General features: G+C 36.2%; 1 protein-coding gene across 1 annotated transcript; it reads left to right on the top strand.

The window, feature by feature from the left end:
• Window positions 1-10,093: 10,093 nt before the first annotated feature.
• LOC100893491 (E3 ubiquitin-protein ligase TRIM31) lies at window positions 10,094-16,502 on the top strand. The gene is made up of 2 exons (XM_011684197.2): window positions 10,094-10,564; window positions 13,824-16,502. Exon 2 carries the CDS (start codon window positions 13,863-13,865, stop codon window positions 15,648-15,650), a length of 1,788 nt encoding a protein of 595 aa, XP_011682499.1. The 5' UTR covers window positions 10,094-10,564; window positions 13,824-13,862; the 3' UTR covers window positions 15,651-16,502.
• The last annotated feature ends 1,494 nt before the right edge of the window (window positions 16,503-17,996 follow it).

The raw sequence follows: 17,996 nt of genomic DNA, 5'->3' as shown, positions 1-17,996 counted from the left end.
GTCAACAGGTCAAATTTGCCAAAGTTACAGTGATGACATAACATGTAGACCCCATCGGTTCATCTATATAGCTGAGGCGATAGGCCTTGCTTAATTAATGCAAAATCGTTGTGAATATGCATACTCCACATAAGATGATGTCATCAAATCTATAGCAAGTTTTGGGGTCAACAACTTCTGATTTACATAGCTTTGGGTTATGAGTTTTCAGAGAGCTGATACTCCTCTGACAGACACTAAAATGGCATATAATTGATATTATTGTAATCTATGGCTTATAAGCTTTCCATTGATATATAATTCATTCTTTTCATTTTTCAGTTCGAAAATGGTCTTTAAGTATTTCCATGGTCATGGTGAATTGTTTTCCTCCAAATTCCAAGTCCTACAAATTCAGCTTAGACTGAGCTGAAAACCAGAGTCGGGTTTCAAATTGAGTAGAATAGATGACTAATCTTGTTTAGATTGTGTGTCACCGGTTGTTGATATTACATCCTTTGGAAATCAATATGAAATTCATTATACTATTTTGTTTGAAGGACAGGTTTCACATCGTTGCAAGAGCACTTTTCGTTTAATAGGTATCATGTCACTTAGTTTATCATTTAATCCTTTGTACTGTATTCTACATCTGGTTTAGGTATATGCATGTTTATAATTTATTTTAATTCTGATATTGATAGTTATATTTGTCTTTATCGTGGGACACAGTATCTGTACTTTGGCAACTGTACCGGACGTGGCACTAGGTTGTTTAATAGCCCTAATCATGGTGGTTGGGGAGGGGGTCTTAAAGGATATTTAGATAGATAAATTACTATATGTGAGGTGAGGTTTAAGATGCATGTTCAGTGGTGGACTGAGGATTCATGATCAATCTTGGAAATTAGAAGACTCTAGCTGTTTTTGCAGTGTCCGTCCCAAAGCTCCACGCTAACTTTATTCACAAGGGGTCAAGGTTGACATACTGTATTTAGGGACCGTATGGACGGACCCCCTCTAAAAGAAAATTCCCCTTTTCATATATTCTGCTGACTATTTTTCTTCTTTTTTTAAAGAATATTCTTCTTATTCTTCTACTTCATGATGCTATTGACATCTTTGTTAAAACTATCTGTTATTTGTGTATTTTATAAAAAAAAAATGTTTTTTATTTTCTTCCTCTAATCATGTCCTGTTGTTCAATTTGCATTCTTTTTTTTTTTGCCACTCGCCTCTTCCTCCTTTTATTTCAGTTCACTGTTCATTCTTTTTTTACTGTTATTTTCCTCCATCTCTTCACTCTTGCTAAAGAAACCTTTTTACAAACAGACAAACATTCTTCAATTCCAAGACCATCTCCTATCCAGTGCTTGATTCAAAGAAAACCCCAGCCCCCACTTGTTCATGCATGAATCCTAACCTCAATCTCGCAAATGACACGGTAGCAGAGACTTTCGGCAATTTCAATAGCTTTGCTCGTCACCGTTTGAAACGGGCAAACATGTCATTGACATAATCACAAAACCGAACAGTACGGTATTGAAATTGCCTCGTCACGGTCTTGACTTCTTGGCCCCGTTTCACAAAACTTGTCATTGGTGGCAAATGACAGTTCGTGTTATAAGGTACTGAAATCCTTGCTTCTGATTGGGTATCAGCAGATTTGTCACTGATTTTAGTCATTTGTCAATGAAAAAGGTTTTGTGAAACTGGTTCCTGGAAGTCTTTGCGATCGTGTTTGATTCTTACTCCAGTGGTATAGGTGGCAGGCGGCCCCGAACAAGGTTTTAATGGTGTAAATATTCACCCTTTTTTTAAAGTGTTTTGGGTGTGTGAGCATGTTCAGATTCTTTTAGAACACAGTGGTGATGGGAAGACATATTTATATTCAGTGGTGATCAAGGTGTTTCGGTTTGATATTTTGATATCACTAGGCATGTCTCCATCAGCTCGAGTTTGCCAAATAACCCACTATTTTAACTATCTCGATCGCAAATTAGCCAGTTAATTTGTGTCCTCATCAGCCTGCAGTTGCAATTAGCAGGATATTTGGTCGAGAAAATATCCAAAGAAATCTTGGTTTTGTTTCCAAAATAGCGGGCTAATTTGTGCCTGGCAGAGGTAGTTTGTCATGAGCGTATCGGTCTAGTGAAGGCGTAATTCAGAGATTCGGGATAATATCCCGAGTCTGAAAATAGCGGGTTGCCGTATTTGGCAAACTTGAGCTGATGAGGACAGGCCTCTTGTATTAAAGGGTTTGAGGTTTGTTGATATTTAAAAGAATACATATTTTTAAGTATTTCTTATTGCATTTGGGATTTCCGCATGGTACGGACAATTTTTATTATTTTCTAAATACAACAGCTGCAGTTTAAGATGAATTTTAATAGTTCAGAATACATTCAGAATTTTTTGATTATGAGTAAAGATATTTTTGCTTAGATAATTGTACATTTTATTAAGTGCACATTTTATCATGCAGAGTAAAGATAGAGAAAATATTAAATTTATATGTTTTTTTTATAGAGTGATTTAGAACAAAAAGCTGCAAGTAAGTGATGGGTGTGCTTTTATTAGCAGCTGTATTATTATCAATGAGTTACAGTTTATTTACATATGTCAAAAATTGATGCAGGAACAATTGTCCCTGAAGTTATTGATTTATTGATATGCGACTGTCACAGCTAACCACATCTAAATCTACCGATATCCCCCAAAGCATTCCAAATATGTGAGCAGAAAAGTATATTTAAACTTCATATACCACATCTGCCCATTTTAAGTTGTCTACATGTATACATTTGACGCCATGAAGATTCAAAAGAAAACAGCATTAAAACCATTGATTTGGTAAGTTGATGAATTCAAAATTACCACTTTCCTTAGAAATTGTGAACATTTTTGGTATTACATTGTATTTCTATCACTGTATCTTTTTTTTTAAAGATGATTATTCAGTATTCAAGATGTATGGCAATGAGAGAAAGCATTATTGTTGCCAATTTGAAGAAAAAAGATGATCAAAATTGTTCCTTTAAAGCCCAACTGTCCTACTTGTAGCTATACTTGCTCCCTCTATATAGAAAACTTCCCAATCGGTGCCTGTTGGTCCCCCATGATCCTCTTTTTCTTATATTAGTCGAGAGCTGAGTTAATGAGATGGTCACCCGTCAGTGACCTCGCTGTGTGGTCTAATCCCTTCTGTCCCAGTAGTGTTGACAGTCTTTAAAGCTTATCTGTACTAGTTTATAGGAGGGATTAGACCACACAACAAGGTCATTGGACAGGTGGCTATCTCATTAACTCAGCTCTCAACTAACATAAGAAAAAGAGGATCATGGAGGACCAACAGGCACCAATTGGGAAAGTTTTCTATATAGAGGGAGCAAGTAGTAGGACAGTGGGGCTTTAAAGGTATCTGTACTTATGTGGTAATCACGTACAGATGACGGTAGCATCTGAAAGTGGAAGACATTTTTTAATTGCTTCCTATCCATATCCTCTCATATCCTGTGTACCATTGCCAAGCATTTTGCCAATATTCTGGAGTAGAATGATCAGATTCATCCAATTCAAGAGATGTCTAACGAGACATTCCATTATATATTATGGACTGGCCTCGAGGGAGATACAACATATATTTCCCAAACTAGACTCCTAGAGCCCCGAGTCAAAGACGAGGGCAATATGGGTCTTGTGAGGGCGATATATGTGGTATCTCCCGAAAGTTAAGCCAGTCAATATTGTTATTGTTATCCAAATCAGACATCTAGAGCAAATACATAAATCAACCATGACAATCTCAAAGAACTGAACAAACTTTGTCAAACCAGCACTGTGCATCCAGTGCTTGACGAAATTTTCGATACACTGCAAACAGTGTGCTTTTGGTGTGGTTATTATTACGTCACAATAGAGTGCGTGCAAAGTGTGCAGGTTCACGTACTCATAATAGATGCGCAATGAAAATGACAAAATACGGCACGGTGAATATGGTCATATATTTCCTGCTTTTTTAACACGTAAAGTCTATATATAGAATTTTTCATTAGAGGGGAATATGGTCTCATATTTACTGCTTAGCTCTTTTAAGATTACAAGAAGTGTAATAGGATTTTGCAGAACCACTGCTCAGATGTCTGATACAGGTAATAATTCTGATTATTGTATTTGATAAATGATCCTTGCGATGGCAAGCATACAATAGGACTTGAGATTGAAAGACATATATGGATGATCGCTTTTTGTATATATCGCCTACTGCCGAGAGCCAGAAAGGTGTTAAGTCACAATGGAAAGGTCGGATTCACAAAGGAGGTTTACATTTAACCCATGGTTTAAAGGTAAAGACCAGTATTGGAAACGCCCCAATTTCAAAAAATGAAATGGAAGCTCTCATTACCAATCATGTGAAAGAATATGTTTTGACTAATACATGATGATAACAAATTTCCCGGGAAACCGCCTACTAATTCATATATTTGGTAAATTCATTTCTCTCATGGTCTGTGAGAGATATAGGGTAGTCCCATACACATCTTTCTGTGTATAGTGCTTGTAACTTTACAAAGAAAAGGCCAAATTTCTTATCATTTTAATGATTCCAGAACCTTGCAGATGCTAGATGCTAGATGATCAACCTTTTCTGATCGATTCCACAACGTTTCTTTCACAATGCAATCGCATGACCATAACTGGTCTTTACCTTTAAACCTTCATTTATAACCTATGGTCTAAAGTTAGCCCAAAATAAGCGCGACACAGTCAGAGGTCCAATAGTAGATGCGCGCAAGGCAAGGTACGCTTAATTTGCGTTAAGTTTAAACCATGTGTTATGTAAATGAGGGTTTAACCATGAGTTACAGATTTAAACCTCCTTTGTGAATGCAGTATACCGTCAAAGAGTTTACTTACGCCCTTGTGCCTCTAAAGATTACCTGCTCTTCGACCACTCCACACAATGGTGCTTTTTCAGGCTGCCACGTTACGTTGAGTAAAGAGATAAATCAGGAAAGACGGTTGAATTGAATGCTTTTGTTAAATGGTACGCAACCTTCTCATCTTGACATTTAACAGATTACTCAATTTTTAGAATTTTGTTATCAAAGAGTGGAGGCCCAATCATTAATATTAACCAAAATTAATAACTGATTGGATTGGATTGTGAGGATTTCCTGCTTTTTTATGAACTTTGTTTGTTCAACACAACTTTTGTGTAAAGATAATAGTTAGGATAGTTGACTCAGAATATTGTTTTCTTGGATAGTAAAGAAGAGCAAAAATTGCTAAAAGTATGTATAAGAATTTTATTACCCATAAAAGGAGACATTCAAAGGGAAGTTCATGGCAGAATATGGACATGGTATTTGGCTTTTTCCATGTTTCATATAAGTTTGATCAAATGTCCTTATTATGGAGATATGTGTAAATGCTGTAATTTATACTGGGCTGGTATAAAAGCTGTTATTTTGTGTGAAATATAGTTTAGGTTGCAACTTCCCAACGCAGACCACTTTGAATTGGAATTGAATCAAATTGAATTCAGGAATGGAATTAAAAAATATGTGTGCTTTATGATTGAACAACTCATGATTAGCTCTGTAATTAAGAAGCTTTTAAAATGATGTAATTAAACAGTAATTATTGAATAGTGAAAATCTTGCTTTCGAATAATATTTTGATCAAATAATTTTGTACCAAAGGACGTTAATCTTGAAGTCTTCAGAAGACATCTTAGTTTTAGTTCAAGCTTTATATTGAAGTGATTGCAGTGATACAATCTATGTTGATAACATAGTCATTTATTATTATTTTTGTAAAATAAATTTATCGAACATGATCACCAAGAAATCATCACAAGGTAATTTAAAACCTGTGTGCATTACCTATTGAAATGTACAGAAGTTACAATAACATATTACATAACACAAACAGGATTTCTGTAGACAATTACAATATGGTATCAAAATTGCCCCTGAGGTGATTTTTTGAACGTCTTTGTAGAAATGTTATGGGTTTTTGTTTTTTCTTAAAAGAATGAATTGACTACCTTTTACACAGAATCTGCAAAACATTTGTTGTATGTAGTGAAAACCTTTTGTATAAGAGGCTTTTATCTTAACATGAGTATTATTTGCAAGGTTATAATGAAAGAATGAACTTTGGATTAAAAAAAATCAATACCTTGTTTTATACTGTTTATCCTTTAACCCCCTCAGTGCCGTTAGTCAGTGTAAACAGAACAATTGTGACATTTTCAAGTTACACAAATGAAATGAAACAAATTCACAGGCCTCACACAGTTAGTAGTAAAACATGTGTGTGTATAAGATGATCAATATTTGAATATCTTTTGGAATCTTGTGTAAATTTGAAGAACACTGTTGTAACATTGTTCAAAAGAAGCTGGACAAACAAAAAAATGATTGCATTATGAAGCAATTCTTGAACCGAATTCAAAACCTATTGTGTGCCTTTGATTCAGCAAGAATTGAAATAAAGAATGAATGTTGCCTTGATCAAAAGTACTTGTACATGTCAGAATATGAAGGTTGTAATAAAAATGTATTGTTTACAAAGTTGAGAATGATGAATTATAATATCATTGTTTACAAAGTTGAGAATGATGAATTATAATATCATTGTTTACAAAGTTGAGAATGATGTATTATAATATCATTGTTTACAAAGTTGAGAATGATGTATTATAATATCATTGTTTACAAAGTTGAGAATGATGTATTATAATATCATTGTTTACAAAGTTGAGAATGATGTATTATAATATCATTGTTTACAAAGTTGAGAATGATGTATTTTAATATCATTGTTTACAAAGTTGAGAATGATGTATTATAATATCATTGTTTACAAAGTTGAGAATGATGTATTATAATATCATTGTTTACAAAGTTGAGAATGATGTATTATAATATCATTGTTTACAAAGTTGAGAATGATGTATTATAATATCATTGTTTACAAAGTTGAGAATGATGTATTATAATATCATTGTTTACAAAGTTGAGAATGATGTATTATAATATCATTGTTTACAAAGTTGAGAATGATGTATTATAATATCATTGTTTACAAAGTTGAGAATGATGTATTATAATATCATTGTTTACAAAGTTGAGAATGATGTATTTTAATATCATTGTTTACAAATTTGAGATTTGAGAATGATGTATTATAATAATCGTTGTTTACAAAGTTGAGAATGATGTATTATAATATCATTGTTTACAAAGTTGAGAAATGTATTATAATATCATTGTTTACAAAGTTGAGAATGATGTATTATAATATCATTATTTACAAATTTAAGATTTGAGAATGATGTATTATAATAATCATTGTTTACAAAGTTGAGAATGATGTATTATAATATCATTATTTACAAATTTGAGATTTGAGAATGATGTATTATAATATCATTGTTAACAAAGTTGAGAATGATGTATTTTAATATCATTGTTTACAAAGTTGAGAATGATGTATTATAATGTCATTGTTTACATAGTTGAGAAGGATGTATTATAATATCATTGTTCACATAGTTGAGAATGATGTATTATAATATCATTGTTTACAAAGTTGAGAATGATGTATTATAATATCATTGTTTACAAAGTTGAGAATGATGTATTATAATATCATTGTTTACAAAGTTGAGAATGATGTATTATAATATCATTATTTACAAAGTTGAGAATGATGTATTATAATGTCATTGTTTACAAAGTTGAGAATGATGTATTATAATATCATTGTTTACAAAGTTGAGAATGATGTATTATAATATCATTGTTTACAAAGTTGAGAATGATGTATTATAATATCATTGTTTACAAAGTTGAGAATGATGTATTATAATATCATTGTTTACAAAGTTGAGAATGATATGTTGTAATATCATTGTTTACTAAGTTGAGAATGATGTATTTTAATATTAGAGAGGTATATTTCGAGATCATTATTATTATTATTATTTTTGTATGTATAGGCAATAAACTTTGGTTTGAAAAATGTATAGGTATCTGACTATCATTTTTGTTTGAGACTTTTATTAATGTAAAAGACAAAACTAGAGAAGTGCGTGGAAAAATTTGAAAGGGTGAGTCCAGTCTATGAATACGTTGCTTTCAATAAAGGCAAACAAATGAGATAAAGAGAATAAAAAGCGTAAGGGGGAAAAGCGGACAAGGAAAAAGAAACTGATGTTTGTAATGAAATTTTAAAAAAAGCAAAAAGCATGACAAACTTTACTGACGACATGAATTGTATACTGAATTTCTAGTCCAAGAATACGATTCTTCTCATAACTTGAACCAAGTTATTATTTGAAACAATGTGTCTTGCATGTACACTTTCACAAAATATTTTAGTAATCGACGTTTAAAAAAAAAAAAATCACATTTTTTTCATCACTTACTTTTTAATTTCATATCAAAAATTAAAAATATTCAGGGTTATGAAGAGTTTATTATGCAATAAAAAATAACTACAAACATAACTTGGTTTAAGTAATGGAAAATTCATTTATTTGCCAAAAGATAATTAAACATTCGTGTAATCAATACAAGAAAATTAATACGTGAGTTGTGCGGGAATTCATTGCTTTACCAATTTGTCTAGTGATTTTAAGAGTTTTCCATGGTTTTTCATTTAATTAAAAACTTCACAAATTCCTTATTAGTCGTTTGATTTACCTTAAACTGTTTTTGATCTATCTGTATGATTTTTCTGCTTCTACTATAAAGATCAAAGTAATTCCATAACCAGACTTGGCCTTTGATTAACTAAAGCTGTAAAGAACCCCCCCCCCCCAAAAAAAAAAAAAAAAAAAAAAAAAAAAAAAAATCAAAATCAAAATCTTTTTTTTTTTTTTTTTTTTTTTTTGGGGGGGGGGGGGGGTCTTTACAGCTTTAGTTAATCAGAGGCCAAGTCTGGTTATGGAATTACTTTGATCTTTATAGTAGAAGCCGAAGATTCATAAATGAATACAAATATATATATATATATATATAACTTCATAACATGAGAAAACAAATCATGGTGTGAAGAACGAACGCCCCCCCTCCCCCCAATGGAATGAATGCAAACCCCAAACAGAGCGGCCGGTGTAGAGGCGTTGTGGTCTAGTGGATACATCACTGAACTGTGAATCACAAGGCACAGGGTTCGAATCCCCACCGCGGCACCAATATCCTATGGCAAGACAATAATCTACATGTGCCACTCTCCACCCAGGTGTCGCACACTGTTTGTGGGTACAGGGATCCAGCGGGGGCCCAATTTGTGAGAAAATATTTAGCGGCGAATCAGCAATTTTACTCAACGGGGGGGGGGGGGGGGGGGGATAACATCAACGTTACCATTAAAAAAAAAACTATTTTGGGGGTCAGAGGTGGGGGCCCGCCCGCCCCCTCCATCCTGGGTCCGCCCCTGTGTTTGTACATTGTAGGATTTCTTCATTGGATTATCAGCACTGAGCTAAGCGCTACGAATGCCGGAGCAAAAGACATGGTAAAAAATATAAACAAAGTCCAAATATGGGAAGCTCGTAGGTACTATACAAGAGCGAAATATTATGATCACCATTGCGTGCACGTGAGAACCCGAAGCATTATAAACATCCAAACGAGTATACTTAAAAGGAAAATACTATGTTGCTAATCGATACACACAGTTTCACTTTCTATCCACGCTTGTAAGTTACACGATGATATCTATTGTTATACCGTTGATTAATTGGCAATGTGAATCTTCGTGGGGGGGGGGGAGGGATTCGGGAGTTAGGGGTAAAAAAAAAACACCCCTTTCCTGTAACTTACTTTATTTTGATACCATAGTAACTCCTCCTATCTTAGATGGAGAAAGGGGCTCTGCAACATATAATACATAAACATTTTTATTATTTTGTTTTTCTTCTGGGGGGGGGGGGGGGCTGAAAGGAGTGGTTCGTGTTTTCTTGGCTTGTCAAATTTTCGGCTCTTTCATCCCTCTGCGTCGAATGCCACACAATAAACGTATATTTTGGATGTGATATTACGAGAATACCCTTTCACAACTATACTGGTATTTTCAATTGCCCTTTTTAGAAATCGGAAACACTACACTTTCCGTGCGCAACACTTCCTTGTTGTACTCCACAAACTCATTTATGCTTTCAGTTTATGGTTTGCGAGATTGTTTAGAGAATGGGTGAATTTTGAAAAGGTGGTATGTGCGGCGTTGTTATATTAATGATACCGACATAATAATCAGTCCTTCCAAAAGCAGACGACTTACCGGGTTCCGAACGACCACGCATATCGGTTCCTGCATTCAGGGTAAAAGACGTTCATAAAACATGACGTCACGCTTGGCTCAGTTTTTGGCAAGTTGAGAGGTGTAGTGCCGGGGAAACCCATTTTGAGGCAGCGGATAGATCGAACGTGGAGGCAAACTCTTGGACAACTCCAGGAATATAACTTCTTTCGGATTGTGGAGAGAATAAACTGGACTATTAACATCTAGAGCCGTCTCGTTTATGTTTGTAGTGAGCTGTGACTGTTAATAACTGCTAGAATATTAAGTGAGTATGACACTTTGTATTTATATGAATATGAGAAGCAAAGGGCTATAAATGGGATCGTTAGTCGAGTTTGCGTTTGGTAAATTGAGAAGACACAAAATAGTAAGCCATGGATTGCTACTTTATGCAGGTATGAGTGCATCCTTTAATGTTCATATCATATCGGTAAAGCTAACTTATAATATGTTTATAGGCCTATCCAAAAGAAATGGTATTCATACCGCCGTTAAGCTCTATAGCTATCTCTTGCTATAATCAGTAGTGTCGCGGGGGGGGGGGGGAGCAATACAATTATATTATGTGCCCCCTCCCCCCCCCCCCTTCACCCAAACCCAAATTCATTATGCCGCAGTCTAAGAGCTTTATATAATTTGGGATTTATATTTCTGAGTTCGAGATTCCCTTATAAAGCGTTGGAACAATTAGCAATATTCATAATTCATTTTGAATTAACGAAGTAACTTTATTATCTAAAAACGAAAACAAAAGCCGATAAAAGTCTAGTAACTGCAATCTATCTAAGATTTGCCATACTGATTGCTGAAGTGGGTTTAAATCGTTGTGTAAATCAGAGTCTATGTTTTGGAAGCAAGCTGGAATCCTGCCGTTCAGATGTGGGAAATACAAAATAAATATGAATATATTTAACAATATCCATGTCTGGAATCCAGTAATACAACGTATAAGGTACAAGGAGCGTGTTTTATTTTTAATCTCGACTTCTATACAAGTAGAAATCTATCTACGAAACATGTATGAAACCTAATATTTTCTAAAAGTCTTGCAAATGGCACGATCAAAATGGCGATGACGCTTTGCAGACAACTTATACAGATAACCTTTACAAAAATAGAATGATATTTATATTGATTGTTTGAGGAACTAGACAATAGGGAACCATTTGTATAGCCCTTTAGACACGTTTTCGTGATTTCGTGGACTTTGCACACCCCTCTTCGCTCTGTTGATAGCAACATTGCTGTAGGGACTATAATACAGTCCCGTGATGGCGTGCCCAAAGTGAAAGTCCGTCTTTATCTAAGGCGTGTCGTGAGTTCTCCTATCGTGAGGAGTCAATGAAACAACTTAGGAGGGGTGGGAGGGGGGGGGGGGGGGGGTCTTTTTTAGAAATGAAATGCGAGAATTATAAAAGGCTTAGAGTGAGGAAGGAGGTCCAGTGTCTTCTTTCCTCATCCTTTTCTATCTTCCTCCTTTTTCTTTCTATCCTTTCCGACATGGTCTTTATGTTTATTCATGCACCACTCAATGGGGAAGGGGGGGAGTATGTGCCTCGTGTCCCTGTATTAAAGTCGGTTTTTATGAGAGAAAAGAAATGGGAGAAAAAGATCAGTGAATGTTTGAGAAAAATCTTACAGACCTATGGAAGTTATGAAGTTTTAAAGTTGTTCTCGATCGAACGAAAGGTATGCAACCCTGTTACGGACCTTTCGAGGTCCCCTTCAATATCCTTCTACTAGAAATGGGATATATTTCCATTTTCCTGGTTCAATTATTGATCGGTGTTTTCATAAAGGGAATCTGTAAAGGGATTATGTGCAATATTGTGTCAAGGGTTAATTTTCTATTTTTCTTCAACTTAAATAGACATACATTAAATGATATTAATTACGTACATGTAGAGCAAAGTAAGCATAATATCAAAGTTGCCAGCTTGTCTTTCATCTTGCGCAACTTAAATACTTCATGTTATCGACTTTTATTTTGTCAAATGATCCCAGTACTTTCGCTGATCTATTTCTCTCATTTGTCTTCATTTGATTTAGTATCGGACTAAGATAGACTTCCCCTTCGAAGTCGGAGCCCATTAGAAACTGTGGTGGTGCGGAATTTAAAACAAATAAACACCCACGGTTCAATGCTCCAATTGACATAATCATATGGAACAAATATTTTCGCATGACGGTCTAGGTTCAGTGCGTGAATTAATAATTACCAGGGACTGCAATCATGAATGAAAACAGTACTATGCCGGCATTTTCACGGTATACACAGGCATTGATGGGATTGGAAAAACATATATGTTAAGAATGTTGAATATTATGGTAAAAACATTATGAATCTGATTGTTTTTTTATGATTCTGAAACAGAATTCAATTAATGGAGTAGGAGGAGGCGATTATAATTAAAGATGCTTTTCTGTAGACTCCTTTGTTTTAATTTCATGCCTGTATTATTATTTTGGATGACACTTTACAATTACAAAGCTGTGAACCTGTCCATTTGTATTATTGTTAAAACTGTACCTACAGTCATGACATTGGAACCCCGACACTATTATATATCAAACTGACATAGTCTGTCGCACTTTTGCATTCTATTAGAGGAGTTGTGGTCTAGTGGATAAGTCACCCGACTGCAGATCACAAGTTACGGGGTTCAAGTCCCGCCGTGGCACTAATGTCCTTTGGAAAGACGTTAATCTACATTCGCCACGCTCCACCCAGGTGTAAATGGGTACCTGATATGCTTAAGCACTAGTTACACTTAGGCAGCTCGGTTATAACCATGGTAACATGACTCTGTAAAGCGCCATGAGCGTTAGAGCCTGACGAACACCGCGGTACACCGGCGCGATATAAATATCCATATTATTATTATTTTTGAGCCGTGATAATTATTATCAAGGTTGCAACAGTAACTTCCATGGTCGCAAGGGGCTTGTTTGCAGGAGGTTCCACTGAAGTTAATAAGTTATACTCTACTGTCTCATTATTCACGAAACTGTTCAAGGTGCCTACAACGTTCTCATATCGACCGATGACCAGGGGGTGTTTCACAAAGACTAAGCTCGAGTTTAAGTTGGACTTAAATATGGCATGCCGTTCATGCCACTGTTATCTCTCACCATTAGTCTCTCAATTATGATCTTTGGATAATATTTTTCCTTCAATAATGAACTATCACAAGACGTAAATTGTGTAGATTTGTGACCACGATTTGTACGTCCCTTGAGAAACCAATGCCATGAATGGGTTAGAGGAATTAGTGGCATGAACGGCTTGCCATAGTTAAGTCCAACTTAATGTCGATCTTAGTCTTTGTGAAACACTCCAGGTAACCATGATATTCACTTGGGTTGAGAGTGGCAGACGTTAATTATTAACGACATGATTCAGACTCCATCAATTAGATCTATATTCTCGTTATTCCGTTGACTTATCCACAACATACCTCGACACTTCTAGGAAATTGATTACAATGAGATCTTATGTCTTCTCGATCTTGTTTATTCCACAGCTTTCTGAAAGGAGAATAGGAACCAGAGAATGCTTGGACATGGCGGTGGAAAACAAAGAAGAGAGAACACTGAAGCGCTTGGAGGAGGCGATGCGATGTCCACAGTGCCAGAAGCAGTTCCAAGACCCTAGATACCTGTCCTGTGGACATTCCTTCTGCCGTAAGTGCATCGGAGAGTTCGTGGTTATGAAATCGGTGTCTTGCATCAAATGTGAGAAGTCTTCGCACGTTCCACATGGAGATACGAACAACCTCATCAAGAATCTAGCCCTAGCTGGACTGGTAGACTCCTGCAAGAACCCTTACTCAGAGCCATCCATCAAATGTTCTGGATGCAGGGTCTATGAGTCGAGAGAGGCGGTCGACTATTGCTATACTTGTCAAAAGGCCATATGTTCCCTATGTACGCAGTCGCACTTTAATTTCCGTCACAAAGTGGTTCCGATCACGGATTACGAAATGGAAAGCATGAATGTAAGAGACAAGATGACACAGTCACTCGTCAACAGGACAGCCATTAAGAAGACCGCGCTTGAACAGAGAAAGGAGCTGGTGTCGACTCAGATGAAGCGAGTTGAAGCGTCGGCGAGTAACCTGATCGAAGACGTCCGGAGGACCTTTAACGAGCATGTCAAGCATCTTCAAGAAGAACGGGATGCGATTCTTGAAGAGACAAGAGAACGCGAGGGGTTCTTGCTGAACAAACTGCAGACGGTAGAAGACTACGTACAGAAATACTCAGAATCACTTTCGAAGATCAGTTCCAACTTGCTGATCAATAACAAGAAGCGTCTGCGTGGAGGGGCCCTGTCGACCTACATCACGCTTTGTCAGGAACTAGAAGCCCTCCTGGAGGACGACATTGATCTGGATATCGTCAAGGAGTCGTCAGCGTATGCCGAGAGTTTCACATTCCATGCCAATGAGCCAACGAACATGGGCATGACGGAAAGAGCAGATCCAGAAGAATGGAAACTGCGATTCGATTATGTTGCCCCGAACAGGGGCGCGGTGCGCAGTATGTGCGCAACACCAGATGGGAAGTTAGCAGTTGGCTACTCCAAGAATAGCGGCGGCTTGAATTTTTTCAGCCCGTATGGAAAATGGGAACATCTCGAGTCAATGGCCGGTGTCCTGGTGAGAAGCGTTGCCTTTCTTCCGGACGGTCGTTGCGTTATTCTGGACACCGACAACACCTTGTACATCTACAGTATTTCGATGGAGAAACTAAGCTTCGAGTTCGAGACGCTCGACAATACCGTAGGAGGAACGGGCCAGTTGTGCGTCGATGAACAACATGCTATTTTTGTAGCGTACAAGAAAGCGAAGAAGATCCAGATCTTTTCGCCGCGAGGTGGAGCTGCTCAAAGAGAGATCACCTTTGACAGCATAGAACCTCTTGACATTCGTGTGTCTCCAAGTGGCGCGGTGGTCCTGGTTTCATGGCGGAAACTCAAGGTGTTGAACCTGAAGGGGGATGCCATCGGCGAGCTCACACACAACACGTGTGACGAACTAATCGTTGCTGATGTCTGCAGAGACAACACGGTGATCGTCGCGTACGTCTCTCAGCGTGCCGGAACCGCGGGAATGGACCTTCTGACGGTCCGTCGGTACGACTCGACAACCGACTTCAAACTTAAAGAGACGCTCTTCCAAGATTGGCCCATCGAGATATCTGCAATGCCGTTCTATTCTATCAGGGAACTGATCACGGGTGAGATCTGTTTCTGCACCAAGGATAGGATTTATCTCTTCCAGAAACCAGCAGGTACGATCAACGACGTCGGGTTTGGTGATTACGACATCTGCCCTACGAGGCCATGACCTCATCAGCAGAGCAAGGGGGAAATAGAAGGTCAAAACAACACAACTTGCTTGCCCATTCTGACCGGTTTTTCGCAGACTGTTCAGCAAAACTAATTTCTCCTTTCCACTGAAATACATGTAACAGCTGTATGAAAGTCCTTCAACAATCTATCAAACACTTATCGGCAAAGTCACTTCAGAGGCTAATGGTTAGAATTAGGCTTATAGTGCAAACTCGTATTCAACAGCATTTCTTGTGGATATTTTGAGACAGTAATTCCCTCTCTCTCTCTCTCCGCACCATGCTTATCCTGCTTATAGAAACGTACGATAGTGTATACCCAGTGCAAGAAACAGCAGACAATCTAAGCCCCTTTAAAACCAAAGGGAAAATAAAGGAATCGAAAATTATCTAATTTTTTAAAAGGTAACTATTACATGTATTATGAGACCACACAATTCATGAACAAACAGCAAAGCAAGGATTTCTTCATCATACGTAATTTCAACTTTCATACATTTATTACTTTCTTACTCCTATAACTATGTTAGAAACTAAATTTAGGTAATTTTTTCTTGTTGAACATTTATTGTACCTCTCTACTCAGACCAACGATCAGTGAATGTTAAATTTCCATTTAATCATGAATATGTATTTATGTATGTGCATGTATGTAAGTGCGTATGCGTGGATGTGTATGTGTGTGAGTGCTTGTGTGTGTGTGTTTGAAATTATCACAAACGGTTAAGGGCTGTGTTGATATTAAACAAAAACAAAAAACTAAATAAATGTATTACATGTTGTATATGTTTATCAAGTAACTTCCGTGTTAATGAGCAGCTGAAATAGAGATTCCTGCGGGAAAGAAGCACATGTCAAAGAGAAAGAAAAAAAAAAATCAGTTTAAGAACGTTCTAATACCAAAGCAGAAGGTACATTTTTAAATGCCCAGTCGAATTAGCAATACTCTACGCCAGATTTAACCATGAAAATATACTCTTTAGCAACACGTTTTATCGGTTATATCTATATATTCGACAATAGATACCTGCATAAGTTTTTAACTGTCACAATATTAGAGAGAGTGGACCATTCTCATTGGATTTGCCAACATACGAAAAACGTAAATAATAACCATATTTCGTTTTTTTCTTCATTTTATGCATACCTACCTATCAATATACAAATATGTCATCTATAACTCGAGAATCAAAATATAAAATGTGATTATAATTAATGGATCTACAACCAGTATTCTCTCAAATGTCAAAGTGGTACTTTTTACCTTATTTTCGATATGTCCGTTATGCAGTCCCATCCTCAGCCCTAGTCTTGTAACTCTGTCTGATATATATATATATATATATATATATATATATATATATATATCTTTCTCTCTCTCTCTCTCTCCCTCCCTTTCTCTCCCTCTGTCTTTCTCTTTCTCTCTCATACTTTTCCTTGATCTCCTGTGCTGTCTGTATTTTCCCTCCGTACCTCTCTTCTTTACTTCCCTCCAGCCCTTTTGTTCTCTCTTATTTCTTATTTCGAACGACCTTTCATATAAGATTGTTGAAAATGTGGAATATATTGAAGCAATTGTTATACCTGTTTAGCGAACTTTATTGATTTATATGTAGGTGTATAACTGGTTTATTTAGAAAATGCAATCATTGTTATCTCTTAATACGACATTCTGGATAATTTTACCGTAGTTTATTTATGTTTGTTGATTAATTATTTAAGTTTTTTACGCAATGTACACAATTATGCATTTCAGCCATCTGCCTGCAAACGAATTTGCTATATAACCATTACCATTGCGATATTTGATTCAATACATGCATGCTTTAGTGTTAATTATATAAGTTATATACATGTTGTTTGTATAATAGACTGAGGGTCTTGCTTTTAAAAATCCAGGCTACTTTTATCTCAGTTTAGATGTTTTTTTAAAATACTTTAACAAGATCACAGAGACTTTCAGGAAATGACTAAAAAGGGAATTTAAATATATTGTTGCACTATACCTTTAGAACTCATGTCCGGACTACGTAATACGTCATTGTAACGTTTGCACATTTCAAAATGTTGACGGTGGACAGAGCTATTGAAATATCTTTATGTCGATTTTTGTGAAAGTTTTTGCGATCGAGTTCTTTTTTAATTTAAAGATAAAATTAAGTTTTGATCATGCGATTGCAGTGTGCAAGAAACGGTGTGAAATCGATCAAAAGAGGTTGATCATCTAGCATATAAGAATTGTTATGTACGACAAGGTTCTGGAGTCATCAAAATGATTAGAAATTTACCCCAGTCTTGGTAAAAGTAACAAGCACTGTGTACACAGAAAGATGTATATGGGA

The sequence above is a fragment of the Strongylocentrotus purpuratus genome, unplaced genomic scaffold (assembly GCF_000002235.5).
Source record: "Strongylocentrotus purpuratus isolate Spur 01 unplaced genomic scaffold, Spur_5.0 spur5_scaffold_19, whole genome shotgun sequence".
Taxonomy (NCBI): Eukaryota; Metazoa; Echinodermata; class Echinoidea; order Camarodonta; family Strongylocentrotidae; genus Strongylocentrotus; species Strongylocentrotus purpuratus.
Note: the sequence above shows the minus strand (reverse complement) of the source record. Positions and strands in the feature narration are given on the sequence as shown.

Bases quoted from the DNA above. Each gene is read 5' to 3' on its own strand.
- LOC100893491 (XM_011684197.2), top strand. From the start codon at position 13,863: ATGGCGGTGGAAAACAAAGAAGAGAGAACACTGAAGCGCTTGGAGGAG.